This window comes from Protopterus annectens, chromosome 1.part0 (assembly GCF_019279795.1).
Source record: "Protopterus annectens isolate FY-2018-M chromosome 1.part0, PAN1.0, whole genome shotgun sequence".
In the NCBI taxonomy this organism is placed as follows: domain Eukaryota; kingdom Metazoa; phylum Chordata; order Ceratodontiformes; family Protopteridae; genus Protopterus; species Protopterus annectens.
The window spans coordinates 1,165,674,129-1,165,696,889 of NC_056725.1; the positions used below are offsets into that span (position 1 = coordinate 1,165,674,129).

The 22,761-nt window shown below is 38.5% G+C and overlaps 1 protein-coding gene across 2 annotated transcripts in view; it reads right to left on the reverse strand.

The window, feature by feature from the left end:
* Window positions 1-22,761, reverse strand: part of FOXO3 (forkhead box O3) — a 1,048,726-nt gene that overhangs the window by 251,132 nt on the left and 774,833 nt on the right. Inside the window, exons 2-3 of one of the 2 annotated variants that reach the window (XM_044065341.1) lie at window positions 20,974-22,408; window positions 4,074-4,262 (exon numbers count right to left, since the gene is read on the reverse strand). In XM_044065341.1, coding sequence (XP_043921276.1) covers window positions 21,008-22,408 — 1,401 coding nt within the window. In that variant the 3' untranslated portion in view covers window positions 4,074-4,262; window positions 20,974-21,007. Of the gene's footprint in view, window positions 1-4,073; window positions 4,263-20,973; window positions 22,409-22,761 lie in introns of those variants that run through there. The other variant, XM_044065332.1, reaches the window with a different exon arrangement.

Below are 22,761 nucleotides of genomic sequence, written 5' to 3' on the forward strand. Positions count from 1 at the left end.
CATGATCAGAGACATCATTACTGTTGTAAGACCCACTATACCGAACGGGCTAACAGTCGTGGACCTTAGGGTTAGGGCACGGGTAAGGGCATAGTTAGTAGGGCTATCCCCTTACTTTGACCCGTGCCCTAACCCTAAGGTCCGTGACTATCACACCACAGTGGAGGAGATGCCGGTTTTTCAATGGCCTCCATTGTGGTATGGTAGGTTCGGTCTAGTGATCTTAAGTGAAACTGCACTTTCGTTAAAGTGTACTTTCGCTTAAGTAAAACAGTTCACTGTACCTATCCAGGCATGTCCAAGGGGCAGTTTCAGATGTACTCTCCAGTCTAACTGGTGAATCTTGGCATTTTGAGGCAATGTTACAACTGCCTCATGTACACAGACAACCCTCTCCTCCTACCACCAAACACTAATACATGCAAGAGATGCAATTATACAGCCAAACTGGAGGCTAAGCTCTCTCAACCCAAGACTGGACCAGACAGTCAAGAGGAGAAGGGAATTACTTGCATCACACCACCAGTCTCACATAGACCTATGAAACCAGCACCGGCAAAAAACCCACATAAATACACGAAAACATACTCGGAGGCTCTAAATAAAAATCTGCAAAAGCAACAGGCACCTCCAAAGCAGACATCCAAGCAACCTCCACCCCCAACACAAACCATGAAACTTCACAAAACCAGTGTGTCATGCAATCACAGCCCTTATGGCAAAATAACATACCCAACACACTAGTAATAGGTGACTCTATAGTCAGGCACAATGACGTCCCACTCACTATGCTGAACAAGCAGAAGGTTACTGTTAGCTGCCTGTCAGGTGCCAGGATCTGCCACATAACCCACGCACTCAGGTCACCCCACAACAAGTACAAATATGACTCTGTGATTGTCCATGTTGGTGTGAAATACAAAAGGCGGGGGCGTATCCATATTCATGAAGGATACCCACACCTGCAGGTTAGTGGCACAGCACAATGCTTCAGAGATCATCCACGTGCAACTAATAATGGGCAAGACTGCAATTCAAATTGTAGCTTGCTACAGATCACCCACCATGTCCCAGGACCCCCATTCCACATTTCTGGAAACACTGGGAAACATAAAGGTCCTACCAAACACCCTGATATTGGGTGATTTCAATTACCCAGACATTAACTGGGAGAACTACTCAAGTACTAACTCCCTTGCCCAACATTTCCTAGAATTTATAAACTCAAACCCCCTGGATCAACTGGTCAACACCCCTACCAGAGGTGACAACATATTTCACCTGTTCATCACCAATATGGGCGACCGGTGTTCCAAAACAGAGGTCAACCCCTCACTGGTTAGATCTGGCCATAAACTAATCACTCTGGATATCCACATTCTGCCCCCACTCCCGGTCAAAGAAACCACCGTGAAAAACTTTTCAAAAGCAAACTTCACGTTACTTAAGACTGAGGTAGAAAGTTTCAAAGCCCCCATGCCAAAGGATAACGCTGTCCAAGCTGCAAAATCCTTTAATAATGCACTCTACGGGCACCTACAAGAATGCATGGATCGTGCCATCCCAGGCAAAACCAAGACTCACTCCTCCAAGAAAAGGAAACCAGTCTGGTGGACCCCTGCCATAAACAAGATATAGAATAGAAGGAGGAAACTAGTACAGAAAAGAGTAAAATTCCAAGAAGGGAAGACATCCCTGATCAGTATCAGCAAGAAACTATGATCCCTCATAAATTCATCCAAGGCTAGCTTCGAAAGAAAAATTGCCAAGGACTCCAAAGATAACCACAAGGCATTCTTTAGCTATGTCAAGAATCTAACTGGCAATTCTCAGATCTGATTGGAGATAGTGCAGAATGGCACAAAATACACTGAACCGACCGATATCACCAACATCCTGGCAGACAGGTTTCAGTGCAAACTTCACCCCCCTCTCACCCCCAAAAGGGCAAATAACCATACCAGAAGAATGTAGAGCCCCTGAAATCACAGACACTCAGGTTAAAACAGCCCTCTCCAAAGCCAAAAACACAGCATCAATGGGACCGGATGGTGTCCCAGGCTGCGTCCTACATGATCTCAAAGATGAACTAACCCCTCACCTAAACACACTGTTCAAACTCAGCCTCTCCACAGGCTACGTGCCCATAGAGTGGGGCACAGCAACAGTTATTCCGCTCCATAAAGGTGGAGCCACAACAGACCCCGGGAACTATCGCCCTATAAGCCTGACTAGCTTGGTCTGCAAGGCTATGGAGTGCATAATCATGGAACTCATAAACAGAGACATTGGGAACCTCCAAACACCAGACCCTACCCAGTTCGGCTTTGTTAAGGGCAGATCATGCCTCCTAAACTTGGTGGACTTCTTTGAGACAGTTACCAAGGCTATAGACGAGGGAAAGGTGGTCCACACAGCCTACCCAGACCTTGCAAAGGCTTTCAACACCACTCCCCATTCAGGTATTATAGACAAGCTCACCAGCCTGAGCATAAACCCCTATGTCCCGAGATGGGTTGCCAACTGGCTCATAGACAGAACCCACATGGTGAGAGTTGCGGGAGCTAGGCTGACTCTAAACCGGTTACAAGTGGCGTTCCCCAGGGCTCAGTCCTAGGACCCCTCCTGTTAGGCATATACTTCTCAGAGGTACAGGCAAACACAGAAGGACTATGGCTGACCAAGTTCGCGGACGACTGCAAACTAGGGGCTATAAATGACTCTCCGGCAGACACAGACATCCTCCAAAAGGGTCTCACTGAGACAGATACTTGGTGTCAAAACCATGGCCTCAAGCTAAATGCCAAAAAATGCATAGTCATCCCCTTTGGAAAAAACAAAGTACCCACAAACTACCACATACGTGGTGGCCCCCTAAATACGGAAGACGTAATAAGGGATCTGGGGACCCAAGTAGACAGTAACCTCTCCTTTGATAATCACATTGCCAAAGTAGTTAGAAAATCCTTCTATTTGGTCCAACTAATCCCAAAAGGGTTTGCATCCAGATCAAAAGAGGTCATTGTGGCTCTCTATGCATCACTCATCAGACCCACCATACAGTGCAACGCCCCATTTGGGATGTACCTTACAAGACACCTGCAACAGCTGGAAATACCCACAGAAGTTCCTCACCAAGAGGATCACTGGCCTCAAACTGATGTCCTATGCAGCTCGACTGAAGAAACTCCAGCTGTACTCGGTTGCATACCGCCTACTCAGAGGTGATCTCTGCCTGACATACAAGGCCATGTCCAACCCAGAATTGATGGACATGCTCCACCTAAAGAAAACCATACCCCCTCGAGCCACACGCTCTAGGGCTCTAAACCTCACCACAACAATAAATAGGACATGCTGGAGGGATAGATTCCTGTCCCAGAGACATCCCATGCTCTGGAACAAGATTCCAATTTACATTATGCAGAGCTCCTCGCTAACCCTCTTCAAGAGAAACCTTGATGAGTGGATGGGAAACAGAAAGTTTACCCCGGGGATCACTTCAATGGTTCTGCTGGACAGAGGCACAGGGAACTAATCTAAGGGGGCGGCGAAAGCCAACACATTCTGGCTAGGCTTATAAATGCCTTCAGGCAGATAGCCTAGTACCTTCCTATGAAACTATGAACCACTTATAAAAAAAAAAACATGGTGAACAAAAACACACACAAAACAACAAGAACACAAATTTTAGATAGTGTGCTGTGGCCTTCATGCAGGACACAATATCCTCTATACTCCTAACCTATAACTATTCCTAACCCAAAATTAACACTGACCCTAAACCATAAATCTAACCAGAAACCAGAAACCCCATCTCCAGCTCTAAGTTACTCACATCTGCAGGTATTACTGAAAGGCTCCATTCATTCAGTGTGATATTTAACAAGCAACCAGATAGTCTCAATATACTGACTTTGTATTGCATTCTCTTTAATCAGCTCTTCTTCCAACCCCATCACTTTCTTTTTCTTAGCATGCATTTAAGTACTTTTTTAAACAGGGAACTGAGCTGCACCACAGGGCTCTTTTTGATTAGTCTGTGGATAAAATATTTATAAACAACACAGGAAGGAATAGAATATTATTTTAATGATTTCTGCACTCTGAATCATCTTATATTGTCATGCAGCTTATTACTGTAACTGTTAAATCGTACATTTGGTTTTCAATGTTCTACAATCATTTTATGTTCTGGAGAGTTCATGGATGTGACGTCATTCATTAAGTCTGTCTTCAGCAATGGACAACTTTGGTGAAAGCTAAAAAAAAACAGAGAGTAAGTTTGCAGGACTAGGATATGTGGCCACAAACACCATATAAAAGGGTTTGAACCCTTTATCCTCTTACTTAGCATAACACTCTATAACGTCACACAGCCTTGGGACAAATTAGCAAAATTTGAAAAAAATGGCCCATCACCACAAAAGAACTCCATAAAGAGAAATACTGAATTTCATCCAAGTGCTCCATCCTCTTTCTCCCTCTAAACTCTCTACCGACAATTCCCATGCTTGTCAGAGATATTGTACTAATTGACATCATAAGGCAATGCTTATTACGTGTCACCCTGAAGTGAAACTGACCACAACTCTGTGCATTCCAGTCTTCTTTGAATTAGACAGGGCACCAGCTGAACATTCCGAACAGATTTCATGGAACTAGACTCCACTGGTCCTCTCTCAATGCGCTGCATTCTAATGTAAGGTCCAGTTATAACAAATCCGGAATTTTCTCCAACTTGCTTTGGGGATGTTGCGTTGTCATTTATCATTGAAACCTGCAATGATGATAACTTTTATACAGCCTTAGTGCTATCCGTACCTTTTGTATCTCCTGTGTTTTGGCAAAGTGATAGGAGTGGGAATAGGGTGGTGACGTGACTTTGATCATCCCTGCATTTGATGCAGATTCTTAGTAGAAATGGCAACTCTTTCATTAAACCTTGATAAAGGAACACATAGGTTTCTCCTTATATACTACTCATTTAGCTGTGCAATGAGGTACCCCTAAGAGTTCACAGGTTTTTGCTTTGCTCTGCATTGGAGTCCCCAAATGTCTGTTTTTGGGTGACACAAACACCTGAGTTGACAAGGACTTTGTAACCCTGGCTCATAGATTTTTTTCTATCACAAATTGAGCAGCTTCACTCAGAGACATACCCTAGAATATGGGCTCAGGTTAAGTGAGATGATTTCTCAAATGTAGTTGCCAGATAAAGGCATCTAATTACAGTTACACTTGATTAATTTACACCTGCCTTCCACTTTGAATTCCCATGCAATCAGTATTGAAAAGCTTCTCACAAAATGTGACAGGGTTGCGAGATCATCCTCTGTTAATGTGCTTGCCCAAACTTGTGTGTATACTGTTCAGAGCCTTTGTTTGATGCCAAGTATAAGAGAACAGAATGAAGGTTCAAATGTAAATAATACAAACTAGTACTGTGAATGTTCAGGTTAGGCTTAATAAGCATTATGCTCTCTGTCAAATAAGGATCTCTCATAACAAGGCAATACTGCTGTCTAAGGAGATCTCTCTACTGCAAAAAACTGAACAGCTGTCCACTTCCAGGTGGTTAACTGGTTATCAAAATCTGGCCTACCTGGCCCCCTAGAGAGCCCTTGTGCCTGACAAATGCTGCTGCATTTGATTAGTGGTGAGAGATCATTGTTACTGTACACTGGTACCCCTGATCATTCCTCAGTATCTGATCTGTTCCACTATAGTACCCTTTTGAAGTACTTTCAGATGTAACATTTGGTACCATGCTTGATTTGTTCACTTCTACATTTCTGGAGGGACACAGAAGGCTGTGTATAAGATTAACTCTTACCATCAGTTTCACTTGTTTCTGGGGTACCACAGTGGTCCATACTGGTTTCATTGGTGTTCTTCATACATATGCATTCCTCAGATTAACTCATTTGGAGGGCATCTTTATAACATCACTATTATGCAGATAACACCAAACTGCACCTCTATTCTTCACAGGAGCAAATGTCTATCATTAACAGTCATCACATGGCCTGAATGTCATGGAGTCTTAGATGCAGACTAATCATCTGAAAATCAACACATACGACTGCAGTCTTGAGACTATGTGTCATTGTGAGGAATTCAAACTGCAGAGCCATGCCCAGGGGCCTTGAATTACTATGTTAGAAAGGTGCAAAATCTGAATATTTGACACAAAGAATAAGTACTGGCTGTGGTCAGGACTTCCTGCTACCATTCCTGGAAAATAACCTGCAACAAACACCTTTGCCCACTCTTAAGTAAATGGAATTGCATGAGCCTTTCATCAGACATACTTTTCGTATGAACTGTGAACATAGATACATGCATGCTTACTAACTCTGCCTTCTTACTGTCACCCTCTAACCACAGTCCTTTCCATTTAAGTCTAAGTATGCTTTTCCCATATTTTGTCTGCACTCTGATGTACTTCTAAAACATTTTATTTCCCCTCTGTAATACACTTTCATGCATTTCTTCAATGTGGGCTTTTCTTGGTCTAGGTGTCTACCCTGTTTTACCTGATACTGTGTTCTCCCTTTCCTGAATTCCTTGTATTGTCTAATACTACCCCATTGTAGCCCTTTTTAATACTTAATTACTTGACATGCCTTTTGAGAACAATGGTGACTTCTTCTTCATGTTTTTACACTGATTAGCTTTACACAAAATTTATTGGCTCTCTGATGGCAGTTCTGATAATTTCTACAGAACTTGAAAAAAGGATAAGGTAGGCTCAAAGCACTAAGATGTTTTATTTGTTTGACTATGGAAAGTTTTAAACCGTTTAACTAGTTTTGCTTTAACAAACAGAGTCTGTTTAAGGTTTCTGAATGCATTATTACACGTGTTATATCAGACTGCATTTGCTTCCACTTGGTATAATAAAAACATAGGAAATACAAGGCAATTTGACCAGAGGTCATGTGTGCCTTGCCAATAACTGCCCACAGACTCTACCATCCCTTCTAAGTAGGGCAAGGTGTGTAAGTTCTGGAATAAATTTAAGGATACCTATCCAGTTTTGCGAGCCATGTTTGAAGAATGATAAGGAATTACACTGTTTGACCTGAAGGGGGAGCCTATTTCAGAGCAGAGGGAGGCACTGGAAGATTACCCTATCCCTCCATTCAGTTTTATTTATCTCCTGATATAGATGGAGAGCTCATATTCTAGTGCTGGCTGCTCTGTTTGACTTAGTGAGAAAGTGGAGTGAAGGATAGCAAGATCCCTGAAGGCATAAGAATTGAGACACAGATTCACCCTCAGGAGCCTACACAACACGGAGTAAAGGGACAAGGGTTCCTGTCCGTCTTAGTATCTATAATTTTTGAGGCCAGAGATAATTTTTTAGGAACCTCTGCAATTTTTCAAGTTTTTGAGGTGTCTAGTAAAGTGCATGACAAAGGGTATGTTATATTGGGTTCCTATTATGTGATCGAAAATCCCTTTAGGCGAATACAAAGACGTTGAACCGTATTGCGCGAAGTATGTAAGCCCTGAACGTTCAAAACCGCAGATTTCGAAATGTCGATTTGTTTTGGTTGGCCCGTCTGCGGTATAGCTCCATAAGGTAAGTGTGCGATAGATAGGACTTTAGTGTTAGGATTTGGGTTAAGGTAAGTGCATAGATAGGTAATGTATGTAAGAGTCAGTGTAGTGTTAGGTGTAGGGTTTTTTTAAGTGCATTATTTATTTTGTTTAGGTGTATGTCTGTAGGGGATATGTGCGGTAGTTACGGACCTTAGAGTTAAGGAGGGGTTAAGGAGAGTGCATAGATAGTTGTGTTTGTGGGGTTTAGTGTAGTGTTGGAGGTGGGGTTTTGGTGCTTTAGTTTAGGTTAGAAGTAGGGTTTGGTTAGTGTATGTATGTGGTTTATTTATTTTGTTTGGGTAGGTAGTATGTAGTGGGTGGTGGGGTCGGCCGACTATGACAGTTCGATATTTTTTTTCGCGGTTTAGTGCATTCGGGATTTTCGCGGTTCGCTGAATAGGGGTCGATGTTTCGGTATTCGCGCATAGGGTTTTTCATTGTGGTAATATAGACCCGTTATATTATATAATAGGTTTGACAAGAGCAGAGTATAAAGGAACAATGACTTGCTTGGTTCGAGAAGACTTTGGCAATTAGTTGCAAGATACAGAAGGATTTCCTAACTACAGTATGAGTAAAGGAAAGGGAGTTATAAACCAAGTGACCATGACTCCAATCACTGACTCACTTGACAGCGGGGTATTATCAATGCAGTAGGTTAAAGCAATTTACTGTTTTCCAAAAGGAATGATACTTCTTGGCATTTAGTTTAAACCTTCTCAGTGCACCAGGTGTTAACACATGTTAATTCATTTTAAAGGGTAAAAGTATCTTGGGTTGACATGACAACTATACCCAACTTGCACTCATCAGCACATTTGGTTAACCAGAGATCAGTTATCAGTTTTAAGATCAAATAAATATATGCCAAACTGGAGGGAGCCCAATGCAAATCCCAGGTGGTAACCACTGGTCACCTTCTCTCTGAATGAGGAGAAATCATCAACTCTGACAATGTGCATTCTGTCCTCCATTCAGTTTGTTATCCACATTACTACATAGTGATTAATGTTTAATGCCATAAGCATATTCATAATTCCATCATGTGGTACTGTGTCAAATAAGCAGTATCAGTGGTGCATTAGGTAGCACACTTGTCTTCAGTGCAGAAGGCTGTGGGTTTTATTCCCACACCATGTAGATCAATTGCTGACACTGCATCTCAGCATAGCACTCATGAATTTATTGTCCTTCAGATGAGACGTTAAACCGAGAAGCTCAGGTGGATTTAAAGATCTCATGGCACCTATTAGAGTACATCTCATTTATTTTTACACAAAAATAGCTCTTATTTACAAAATATTTACAAATGTACACATATACAGATATATAAATATGTTTACACAATCATACTAAAGTTTCACTTCTATTAGACTCCCACTCCTTTTTCCATAACCACCATCTGATTTTACTTAATATTGTTGCTAAAATCCATTTACCATTAAACATAACTTCATTTATTCTTTCATTCCATATAACCCACATAACATAAAATAACTTTTTATCTATTCTTTTAACCCATTCTTTACTTCTTAGAGGTTCATGGTTCCCACACCATGTAGATCAATTGCTGACACTGCATCTCAGCATAAATTGGGTGCTTACTAGGCTAACGACCACAAGGGCCTTTTTAAGCCTAGCCATGCATCCTGACTCTCTGACAAGTTCTGATACCCTTGATAAGTGTAAGCATGGGCCTGGGAGATGAACCATTTACAGGTTACCTGTGTCCATTAGAGACATTAGGGATTAATTTCCGGTTTGCCATCCAATTTTCCAACTTGCATTTGAACTGGGTTAGGGAGGGACTTTGCTTCACATAGATGGGGAGCCTCTGGGATACATACCTATCTCTCCAGCAGGTCCTATTTATATCACAGGCAAGGTTCAAGTCTTTAGAATGGGTAATTCTGGTGCTGTTTTTCTATTTACTATTTTCTGTTCTCTTTTCTTATAATATTCACATTTAATCATATCCATGTTTATTTTATCCAATTATTTTATATCTTCAAAAAATTTCTTTACATATTTTTCTCCATAACTTTTTACTCTTTCACATTTCAAAACACATGTTCCATAGTTTCTTCTTCTTAACAATGTAAACATATTCTATCACCTTACTTCTTATATGGCATATTTCCTTCTACTGGCAGTTTATCTATTACCATTTGCTTCTTATTTTTATAGTTTTTTCATCTGTTAAAATTCCCCATGGTTTTACATGGTAAAGGTTTATCATTACATTCTTATAACATACTTTATATATATTTTCTACATCATCAAATTGTATTTCTTCATTTATACACTCTTTTTTACCATACCCAAAAAATTGATCATACTTATATTTATACACGGTTACTACTAATCTCTCATATTTTTCATTTATCCACTTTAACACTTTGTACAAATGTAATGAAGCAGTATATACCACTGGGTTAATTAACCCTAATCCTCCTTCCTCTTCATTTACATACAACACTCCTGTTTTTACTGGATTTAAACTAGAACCTCATATAAATTAAACAATTATTTGCAATAATTCCTTTTCAAACATGGTTGGCAACATAAATACAATTGATAAGTATGCTATTTTTCCCATCATTACTGAATTTATCAAATAATCATTTTTTTCTGAATAATTTATATGTTCTCTTGTATTGTTTTTCCCATTGAATTCTACTTACATCTTTGTTCCTGAATTTTATACCTATACAGAAATTTCATTCATTGTAAAATATATACCCACTATATTTTACTACATCACCTAAACATTTACTTTTCTCTATATTTACAGCCATCCTTATCACCTCTAGGCACTCATTTGTGCAAATTATTACTTCGTTTACCCACATTTTTTTGCAATTATTACAATGTCATTTGCATATGTTAACAGAACTGGAATTCTTAACCATTGAGATGCTATATCCTGCCTCCTTCAGTTTGTAATTTATTTTGCATGCTATCAAATTCACAACTAATGCAAACAGTATGCAACTCATTGGACATCCCTGTCTTACACCACACTTCATATGTACTTCTTGGCTTAACCAGCCATTTACAAGTATTTTTACTTTATTATTACTATACTCTGACATAATGTCCTGACTTTCTCACTTATATTACATTCTTTCATTATTATATGTCCAGTTCTGTCAAATACCTTATTAAGGTATCCTATCATGATTTTCACTTCTTCTGTTTATATCACTTACAACTTCTCATCATTAATAATTATTGACAATCTTTCCCCTTTATACTATATATATATATATATATATATATATATATATATATATATATATATATATATATACCGTCTTCCATATTTTACATTTTAGTTTCAAATCTCTTTTGCAGGCCGCGGTTGTGCAGCGGTTACCTTTGTCACCTCACAGCAAGAGGTTCTCCAAGTCTATTCTCAGATGGAGCACCTTCTGTGCGGAGTCTGAATATCTTCCCCGCAGTCGAGTAAATTTAAAGACATGCAGGTAGGTGCATGCATGTGTGGGTGTGCCTTCCTTGAAGGCTGGGCGCCGGACTGGCAACTCGACACTATAAAAATTCACTGCCAATCATTAGCGGACCAGAGTTTCGCTGTTGTGACCCCTAACTGGGAAAAGCCAAAAGATAGTTTTAGTTTCAAATCTCTTTTGTATTATTTTCAAATTACAATCATTATTATGCAATACTATAGGTCTCCAAGTTTTTTTGTCTTCTGTCTTCCTTCTTCCACATGAATTTAAGTATTCTACTACATAATTCTTTACACATAAAATCTTCATTTAACCATTCAATCAAAATCTTTTAAAAATATATTATTTCGCCAATCTCTTAATTTTTTTTTATACATTTCATTCCCTAATCCATCTAGTCCTGCAACCGAATCTAAATTTTCTTGTCCTAATATTTTATTTGACTTATTTAAAGGAATCTCCTTTTCCATCTTTTTGTCCTCTTTTTCTGTTAACTCTTTTACTTTACATTTTTTTTCTACTACCCTCTTGCTTCTTTAAACATTTCTTGTACATACTGTACTACAGTATTCATAATTTTTCCTGAGTTATTTTTATTTCTCCTTTTACATTTTTATTTCTCTCATTACACTACCATCTTCCTTTACTAATCGGCTAAGTAACTTGATACTTCTCTCTTTTTCATTGTAAATAATGTCTTGCATTTTTTTCTTGCTTTCTTTCATATAATTACTTTTCTTTGTTAAAGTACTTTCTATCATTATGTTCTAAATATTCCAATGCATCATTGTATGTTATTTTATATATTTGTTTCTCTATTTTTCTCACATCATATTTCCACTGGGAAAAAAACATTTTTTTAATATTTTTCCTTAAATATCATCCACCATTCAGACCAATTTTTTACAAAATGTTCTCACAGTTATATGATTTTTCCATAACTATATTACTAATCTCTTTCCTTCTTCATTCCATGGCTTCTCATTTATCTTTAATATATTTCTACAGAATATGGCTATCCCAGAACATCTCTCATTTCCCAAATTCCAGATTATCTTTCCTCCCAGTAGTTTCTCTGCTTATAGTCTGTGCCTTCTAATATAATTACATCTACATCACATGTATTGCACCATTCCAAAATTCATATTCTTCTTACTATATTCTTCATACTATTCACATTTACAGAAATCACTCCAAAAGTTTCATTTTCCCTTTAACTTAGATTCATGGTTGTGTGTGTTTATAGTTAATTACTAGGCTAGCTTTCTTAATAGGTCATTCTAAGTTTAAAACACACCAATAATCCTGAATCGACTGTATAAGACAAAAAGTGGTTCCAAGTCACCAAGGAAGATAAAAAATTCTTTATTCCAACAACAGATAGTAAGCGCTTTCGTCTACCAGTGTAGACTTCATCAGACAAAATTGTAATGGCACCACTCCTATATTTATACTATTATTATTAAATGTAAACCATATATATAAATATATATGTACAACAATTTTTTGTACAAAGCAATTTTATCAAGTTTTTAACAATTTATTGTTTATGTATAAAAAAAACTCTTTTAAGTTAACATAGAAGTGTTTTAAATTTTTTTAACATTGTTACTGCACATATTAGTGTGACAGATTAATTAATTAATTTTGTTCAGATGTTTTTAAAAATTTTCAACTTTATTGATTGATTGAGACAATTAAGGGTAGTATAAATATAGGAGTGGTGCCATTACAATTTTGTCTGATGAAGTCTACACTGGTAGACGAAAGCGCTTACTATCTGTTGTTGGAATAAAGAATTTTTTATCTTCCTTGGTGACTTGGAACCACTTTTTGTCATTCTAAGTTTAGCCTATTTCCTTCCCAAAGGAGAGAATCAAATACTGCATGTTGTGTCTGTGAGTCAAACACTTTAACCATTATACGAACAGCCAATCAACAGCTGTATATATTCTTTTTCAACCACTTCCTATCTTTTTCCTTTTGTACTTATTCCTTTAAATTTTCTTTTTCTGCCTTTTACACTTTTACCAATAAAATTCTTTTATTCTTTTACTATCGTCCAAGTTCTCCCGTTCGATTCTCAGCTGGAGTGCGGGGAGTGGATTCTGTATGGAGTCTGCATGTCCTCCCCGCGGTTGAGTGGGTGTTCGAAAGACATGCGTAAATGGGTGTGCCTTCGTTGAAGGTTGAACGTCGAGCTGGCACCTCAGCGTTTGTGAAAATCTACTGCCAATCATTAGCGGACTGGAGTTCCGCTGTGGCGAACCCTAACCGGGAAAAGCCGAAAGACAACAACAACTATCGCCCAATGTATGTCTTCTTCATCATTTACTTCAGAACCTTCTACTATGTCCTCTATTATTTTTCTCATCTAATTTTATTTCTTTTTCTAGTACTTCTAAAATGTCTTCTCTTTCTTCATTTTCTTCTCCTTACTCTTATTTTCATTTTTGCAGTCCACCCATAAATGTCTAATTTTGTTGCATTTATAATATTTCACTTCACATTTTTTGTACCCTGTCCCATTTCCCAACAAATATAACATTTTCCTTTGTCATGGTTTCTTATTATCAATGTCCTTCTTTTCCAGAATGAATGAATGAATAAATGTTTTGGGTTGTCCCAATATTTTACAATACCGTTACTCCCCTCCACATTTATCATGCTTGGTATGTGTATAATTTTTTATCTTTCTACATTTAACACACTACTGCAATCCCAGCCACCAGTCCATGAACTTCTGTCATAAACTTTTGCAATGTCCAGTACTTCTTTACATACAGTTTCAAATGTCCCTCCAAAGTCTCTCTTTTTACCTCTGTTCAAAATTGTACATGAATTTTCATTTTGTTTCCCTGTTAAATGCTTTTATTACATAAATATTCCATGGGTTACAGTCTTTCTTTTTTTCATATTCTCCAAGAAAAATTTCCAATGAAAAATCAAATATAATGTCACAAAATATCTCTTTGTTGCTAAGAATAAATGTTCTTGCCTTGGACTTTTACACTCAAAGGAGCTATTAAAGTTACACACTTCATACCTTTCCATTTCTTTGTCTTCTTTACTTTGAATCTTGACCAGCTGCTTCCATTTGTCATTTTTTCTGCCTTCTTTTCTGCTAATACACTTTTGCCTTTTTTTACTTTCACTGCATCGGTTTTCTTTTCCATCTTACCACTATTCTTCAGGATTGTCTCTCCATCCTCCTTTTGTTTTTTCTACAAATATCCCCCCAGGAAACATCACCTTAATTTCTGTCTCACTCTGCATTACCATTTCTTTAAGTAAATTATCCCACAACCCTCCTAACTGGAGGGCTGTAATTATACATCCATCATTTTCAGACTCATCTCCATCAAACAGATGCCTTTGAAACATTTCCTCAGAATCCAGCACACATTCACCGGTCTTGCTATTTGCTTTCTCCTCCATTTGTTTCACCACTCCATCATCTCCTTCTTTCTCCATCTGCCTCCTTGTTTCTCTGGGCCACCTCTATGCTTGGAATGGGAAAAGGAAGTGCTTCTTCAAAATGGGTCCCACTCACAACAATGATGAGTATGGGAAATTCCTTGATGCCTTGGCCAAATTTCCCCTTGTAGTATAAATACCACCTTGGTTCTCCCCTGAAAACAGGCTACCAATCTAATGAGATTAGCCCAGTTAATTAAAGATAAATAAGGAAATAAATGCCTTGGTCAAATTAGCTGCATACTGCCTGTGTGACCTTTTCAGAAAAAAATCAGATTTAACAGGCATGAGCTACCATTTATAAAGCCAAATTGCTAAGGGTCTAGCCTAATCATATTTTTGATGTCATGGCTTATGAGGTCAGTAACACCTATGGCTTTACAGACAAGAGTCATAAGGCTGATAGGTCTGTAGTTTCTGGGGTCCATGGTGGGTCCATCCTTACCTGCAGTGTGCAAGGATTCAGTGACATAGGCTAAAGATAGGCTTATATTAAAGAGAGGGGAATCAGTGAGTTCATGTTTGATGCTGTTTATTAGGCAGTCTGGTATATTGTTGGGACCCATGGAAGCAATGTTTTAGTCTTTGAGAGTACATTAAATACATGATCTTTGGTGATGGATACGGTAGACGTGAGTCAAGAATAAGAGTGGAATTGAGATAAAAGTTTCTGGCAGAACTTCTGTCCCCTTCTTGTAAACTGCTGCCTATTAGTTTTTTTCTGGCATACACCCATTTTGCTACAGTCAGCCCACATAAAGTTCAACCTTCTTACTGTGTGACTTAGCTATATAGCCAAATTAATATTATAAGCAGGAACCAGACTTGACTATCTCTCTGCCCCCATTTGACAGTACCACACCTAATACTCTGTTTCTCTCTCTTGGGCAAGTGCTACTTCAAACTGTCTGACACCTTCTATACGTACAGCATCAAGTATTATTCTGTTCCTGTGATATACAGGTGTTCCAACTAAATGCAAGCATACTCAGGTCACTTATCATGGGTATCTCACCTTTATTTCTGCCATTATAAATATTCATCTTTCAGTGTCCTTTCCTCCAAATAAGGAAGAAATGCTGGCAAATAACTCCATATGAAATTCAGTGTCATTTCCTGTCTCCAAGATAACCAAATTTCCCCATCTTCTCCTCTCCCCCTTTAACTGGAGTTGGTGCCTGTTGAAAGTTTGATGAAATTAAATGCAATTCTCAGAAGAGATAAACTTTAAGTGGAGGAATATATACTAACTCTGAAATTGGGGTGTCTTGGAGTATTCCCCCTCCTTCTCTGAAGTACAGCAATCTTTAAGTTAGAATATTTAAACATGGGGGGGGGGGTACAAGCTCCTTAAAGGTATATCAGCAAGGTTCAGAATTCATCAATTTTGACAGAATGACAGTTTAATTTCTAAAGTGTCAGTACTTGCAGTATTGTATCTCCCACAGGAGTAGTTTACCTGTCACTTCTGTTTCTTTGATCCATTCTTTTATATAGATGGATGTTTCTTCTACACTTGTACCATTTCTATCTTTCCTTGCATTGGTATTCTGACAATTCATGTGCAATGTTTCTGAGACCACAGTAACATAAAAGTTATTCTTCCCTTCATGATATAGCCAATCTGTTTTAGGATGCTCTTACAAAAATTAGGGGTAGTGGCAATCATTATCATGTACATGGTTATAAGTTGCTCCTGTGAACAAGGCAAACTGTGTGTAAGCTCAGTTGCATGGACATGAAGAAGTACTTCTCCCTCAACACACACACACACACACACACACACACACACACACACACACACACACACACACACACACACTTCCCATGCAAAGGGAAACATCTTATCACCTCCAGTTACACATAATCCCCTCCAAGGCAGTGGATATAGTGTAGTAGCAGAAACAGCAGCTCACACCATTAGCCATGATCTGTCAGGGATTAGCAAGCTGGTCTTTATGAAACTATCCAATTCCTTCCTCACATTTGAGTAGCCTTGCTTCTTTGTGGAATCCCTATGTTTTACTACTTTATGATTCAGTTTTCATAACAAGTGCTGAACAGCAAGCAACGGAGTGTTCTGTGATACAAGCAGTGTGTGCCTTACTTATTACTATTATTACTATTGTATGTAATAATAAATGACTCATCTAATATAAGCTCTGCTATAAGATAACTTTTTAGGCCATGCACCAGCTCTAAGCTAAGAGGTCTCACTAAATTCCAAATTTACCAGCAGCAACTATTAGGAGTAATGATTTAAAAAAAATTCAGCCTAGACTTCAAAGCACATAATTCTTGTTTCTTGTACATATCTAGATCAGCACTTCCTAATTTGTTTGCCCTTCTCTTTGCTCAGGCTCAGTCTGCTCACCTACCCTACCCCAATTCCCACCCATCCCCACTGCACCTACATTTATTCCAAACAGGCCATTCCCACTCCCTCCACCAACCAATAATAACATTGCATAATCCCATCCATCTCCCACAACTTATTTAACTCTACACAACCAACCAATGAACACATACAACTACACAACACCTATAACCGTCCCACATATAACTTCCACCACTAAACATATTCACAAACATAATACCCAACACTTCTACACATAGCAATAAGATACTGTATCACATATCTACAGTCCTACTTCTATTAATAGCCACACAGGTAACATCCTATCATAATGATCTCAACATTGCATGGCAGCACCAAATTCACACAACTCCCTACCCATCTCATGAAAAAGATAGTTCTATAATCATTGCTGATAACATCTTTAACACCAAAAACACCCAGTTATTCACATATACCATCCTCCCCCATCAAACACATTCAAAAACCTCCTTGAAAATTCATAAAGCAGTAGACAAATACATAAAAATGATAGTTCAGACAGCATCACAACTAATTCTTAGTGGAGATATACATCCCAACCCTGCCCCCCCAACAATACCTAACAACCATGCAACCAACTTTGCTAAACCACTCCAGAAAAAAACTCAGATTTGCCAATACTAAACATAAACCTTAGAAGTATTCTTAACAAGACAACTGAATTCCACAGTACCATCACACACTACGCACCCAACATAGTCACTATAAAAGAAACATGGCTTAAATCAGAAATCAATAGTAAGGAAATAACCCCAGCTATAACTCAGACAAGACATAATAGGAAAAATAGGTGGAGGCATAGCCATATTATTCAAAAATAACCTAACCCTCAAAATAACAGACATAAGCACCCCAGACATTACAAATACAGATATACTGCTAAGCTACTGATTATCTCAAAAAATATAAACATAGTAGGTGTCGATGTTCCACCAGGAAATACCATGGCTGCTCTAGAACACATCTTACAATGAGCAACCTAGCACCTGCCTCAGGAAACAATTATACTAGGAGACTTTAACATTGATTAGTATACATGAAACTCAGATACCCCTACAAACCATATTAATCTGTATGGATTCTACCAATTAATCCAACACACTACAAGAATAGACAAATCATCCAGAAAAGAATCAATCCTCGATTGGATCCTCTCCAACAAGCCTAACCTCACCTCACTTTCTGGCTGCCTCTCAGATAGCCTTAGTGACCACTTCCCTTTCTTCCTACTTCAGCAGAAACTAAACCCCTCCAAACCCCCCACCTACCAGCAAATAAGAAACGAACAAAACTTAAATCCCCAGGAGTTCATAACCATGCTCAGAGGCTGCCGATAGGTACCTCTCAAGCATTTCCCATTAAGCAAGGCAGTGGAGTACTTCAACTCCACCTTCCTTAACATTCTAAACAAACTTGCCCCACCTTGAACAATTCTGATAAAACACAATTACACCCCATGGCTAACTAAAGAAACAAGAGCTCTACTAAAACAAGAGACAAAGCCTGGGAAAACTGGCTTCATAACAAAACCGTAGCTAACCATCAGAAATATCTAGAACACTATGCTAAAATCCAATTACAGCACCAATCAGATCCACAAAAGTTCTGGTTAGCAATTAAGAAAATCCTTCAGCCAGGTCAAATCATTACTCCTTCACCTAACACACCTAACTCTACAGATGACATACTCAAATAGTTTAACACATTTTTCACAGCGTCTATACTCAACCTTACAAACAGAAACTGCTCTTCATCCCTCCCTGCTTTCTCTTCAACACAAAATAATAATAACTTCTCCTTTCAACCTGTTCCTACTGCCACCATAAAACAAAAATCTTAAAAAACTACCCTAGCCGCTGACAGCCTACCTCTTAACCATAGTACAACCATTGCCCTACTTAGCTTTACTAACACCATCAACAATGTCAGAAATGAAGGAAACTTGGTCTCATCTGTCTTTCTGGACCTCGCAAAAGCATTTGACACAGTCTCACATTCTAGACTCTTAAATACATTATCTGAACTTAAAACTAGACACTCCACTTTCGACTCATTCCAGAGCTATCGCACTGGGAGGCAAGAAGCAGTAAAATGGAGAAATACCCTTTCTTCTGTGCTACCTGTTACCACTGAAGTCCCACAAGGATCCATTCTAGGCCCACTTCTCTTCACATTATTTACTAATAATCTACATACTACCGCCAATCAAGCCACATTAATACAATACGTAGATGACTCTATCTTAATATGTGCAGCCCCAACTCTCTACCTTCTCCAGCAAAAAACACAACCGGCATTCTCCAAGGTAGAAACCTAGTTAATCAAAGAACAACTAATACTCAATCCAAACAAAACAAAATTCATTCTGTTTCACCCAACAAGAACCCCCAGACCACCCTCCTCTTTTCAAAATCATCTCATCAAACAATACCATGATTACTCCAGTTTCCTGCACCAATCTCTTGGGAGTAGTAATAGATCAAACCATGTACTTTGACATCCACATAGCATAAACAATTAAAAAGGTCCACAAAAAGATAGGAAGCCTGTATGCACACTCATTAGCCTGTAAAGGAGCAAACATTTCCTTTCAAATAAATCCAAAGTCTCCACTGCCAGGACCCACCTCCTTTCAACACTCCTATGCACATCTCCCATATTTACTAATCTCAAGAAAACTGACATAAACTGGATAGCTGCTATAATAAAATAGCAAAATTCACTACATATGCCAACTACAGAGCCCATCACTGCCACACTCTTAGACAACTCTCATGGCTATAACTGCCCAACCAATTGATTTTTAACCAACTCTCCATGGCCCACCAAATTCTCAGCCAACCAAAAAAAAAAAGCCTGGCCTCCAAGGACTACTTACACACTATTCCAATACCCTAACACTGCGATCTAGCAACAAAGCCCTGTTAAACATTACAACAAGTAGAAATAATGCTGACTCCCTGTACTCAAATAGTATAGCCAAAATCTGGAACTCCCTACCTATAGACATTAGATCCACCTCCAGCAACACCAACTTTAAGAAACTACTAAAAAAACTATATAACATCCACATGGATCTGCTCATGTACTAATCCAGGATAGCAGCTGTACCTGAATAGATCCTCTAAGTACACCTCTATCCCCTCTGCACAACCCCGTTTACCCCTTCTCCCCTCATCCTTTCCCTAGGATTCTAAATAGTGTTGGAAACTGCATTTTAATCAGTTTTATGAATTAAATGTATTGCAGAAGTTTAAGCTACTCTAAGATATGTTGTACTGTCTTATTATGTATTTATTCTTGTACAAAAAAAATTGCTAATTTATTCTTCTTAATCTGCTAAATTGTAAAGTGACACAAAATATCTGTTATATTACACTTTTATGTGTCTTTTTGTATCGAATTTGTTAGTAAAATATGTTTGTATTTGTCTGAAGCTTTTCTCCTCAGGGTTCTGCTAAAAAAGCACTATTTTGTCCAGTAGAACTTTCCTAGTAAACAAATGTTAAATAAATAAAAATAAATAAATACATTTTATAATGTTGATAGCTCCATAGGTTGAACAAATGTAGGAATATATGAGATGTTCAAAAAACTGAAATGGTTGAAGGTAAAGTTTAGGAAGAGATAGTAGACATTTTACCATTTAAAAAAATAAGTACATAAGATAACATGCTAAATATAAATAAGGTTTTGCTTTAATGTCTTTTTTGCTGTCATAAGCTAAATGTCAGCATTCCTAGACGATATTTTAATCACTTGAATTTCTAATCTAATCAGTCATAATCACACTGTAAGCATGTGTTATGTGTTGTAGCCATTGACTGTTTTGTAAAAATGTACATTAGTTTTTCTTTATGTTGGCTCTGTATACTCCAGGAAGTGATTGAATTGAGTCCAAATAGATCAGTTCACTGTCACAGGTAACAAACATGAATAAATACATTAAAACAAATAAAAATAATGAAATTATGAAACATGGCTTTCATTTCCTACATCTTCACATTTACTGACCTGATTTACTCAGCTTTTCCCTTGTACAGGTCCTTCAGCCAGGCACCCAACTCTGTGAGGAAGTCTGCTTAGTACCAGGAAACGTTCCCACATTCAGGCCACCCATATTCTGAGATGAGATGAGAGTATCAAAGTTAAAATCTAACTCATCTGCATCCATGAGTTCATTGCGAATGATGGACTCCACATCACATTCCAAGGGTCCATTAAACATATCAAGGTCCAGGTCACTTGGGAATCTGTCTTGGCCCAAAGATGGAAGGCTCATGCTATTTGAATACAAGGAAGAGCCTGAGAATGAATCAGAAAGTCCCATTTGCATAGATTGACCACTTGGTGATTGCTGCTGACTTTTCACTGAGATCATGTTGTTGGAGTCATTTAAGCCTGCATTGTTCATGGAATTAGTACGGTTACTGTTAAGGGAAGAACTTTGTGATGGAGTCTGTTGATGAAGTAAGTTCTGATTGGACAAATTTCCCTGATTTGACTGACCAGCAAAAGACATCATTGGGTCACTGCGAAGCATCAAATTTCGATGTGAATTCTGGACTGCTACTGCTGTGCTGGCCTGTGACATTAATGGATCAGACTGTGTCATCAGTACATCACTGTGGCTTAAAGAATCAGATGTAAGTAGATCCTGCAATTGTTGGTTCCCATAATGGGATGAAAAGGTGGTCTGTTTGTTTTCCTGAATTGTTTGCATGGGAGTTTGCCTTAGGGAAGTCAATGCAGAGCCACTAAAAATGGAATTATTGAAGGTACCAGATGTTGGACTGAGACTGGAGCCTTTGGAGCTGTATGTAAAATTTGAGTTCTTTTGAACGAGGCTTCCTGGAGAGGACTGCTGGGAAGAGGGGAGATGGATATTATCTAAAAAGTCATCCATGAGGGTATTTCCAAGTCCATCCTTCAAGTTTAAATTGCATGTCAGATCCATGATACAGGGCAAATCAGCAGCACTGGGTTTATTTACAGTGGGAGACATATGGGTAGGACTAGGGTACAGCATTGGGGAAAGTGGAGCAGCATCATCATCATCCTGGACATCATCGTGCTCAGCACTGGCTATAATGGGAGACAAGCGTCCACTTATAGTACTTGCATTTGAGTTAGTGCGAGAGCGGAAATCTGACCATGCATCTAACTCATCACTGCTGCGTGAAGTAGGACTGCCAGGCCATTTTAGAAGCTGAGTAGGACTGTCAGCTTTTACTTCCTGTGATGCTTGCAAAGTTGCCTTCTTTTTGGCTGCTCTTCCTTTGCTTTTTGTATATTTGTTGCTGTTGTCCATGGAAGCCGCACGCCTCCGTGGGACCTTTCCACCTTTCCCTCCTTCCGGGTTGATCATCCACCAGGAGCTCTTCCCAGTACCTTCATTCTGGACCCTTATGAATCGGCTATGGAGTGAGAGATTGTGTCGGATTGAGTTCTGAAACAGAATAGAAAGAGAAAGTTCACTGAGTCACTCCTACATTCATTTTGTACTGTCCTGTGATGCCAAAAATTGCAAAACAATTAAACAAACAATATTTTTCTACTTTAGTCTATCAAACTTCACCACATGCATAGTTGTATGTAGGCATGGTTAAAAGGGTATATTCCACTGAAACTGAATATTTAGCCCAATACAAGCATAACAAAGTGTTTTTTCTAACAATTTGTTTCAAATTCAAGTTTTCTTTTATGTTTAGCAGATAGATTCTGTCATAGTAATTCATATAACATGAGGATATTAATACTAACAAAAAAGGGAAGGCAGATGTCACAGTTCAAAATGAAATG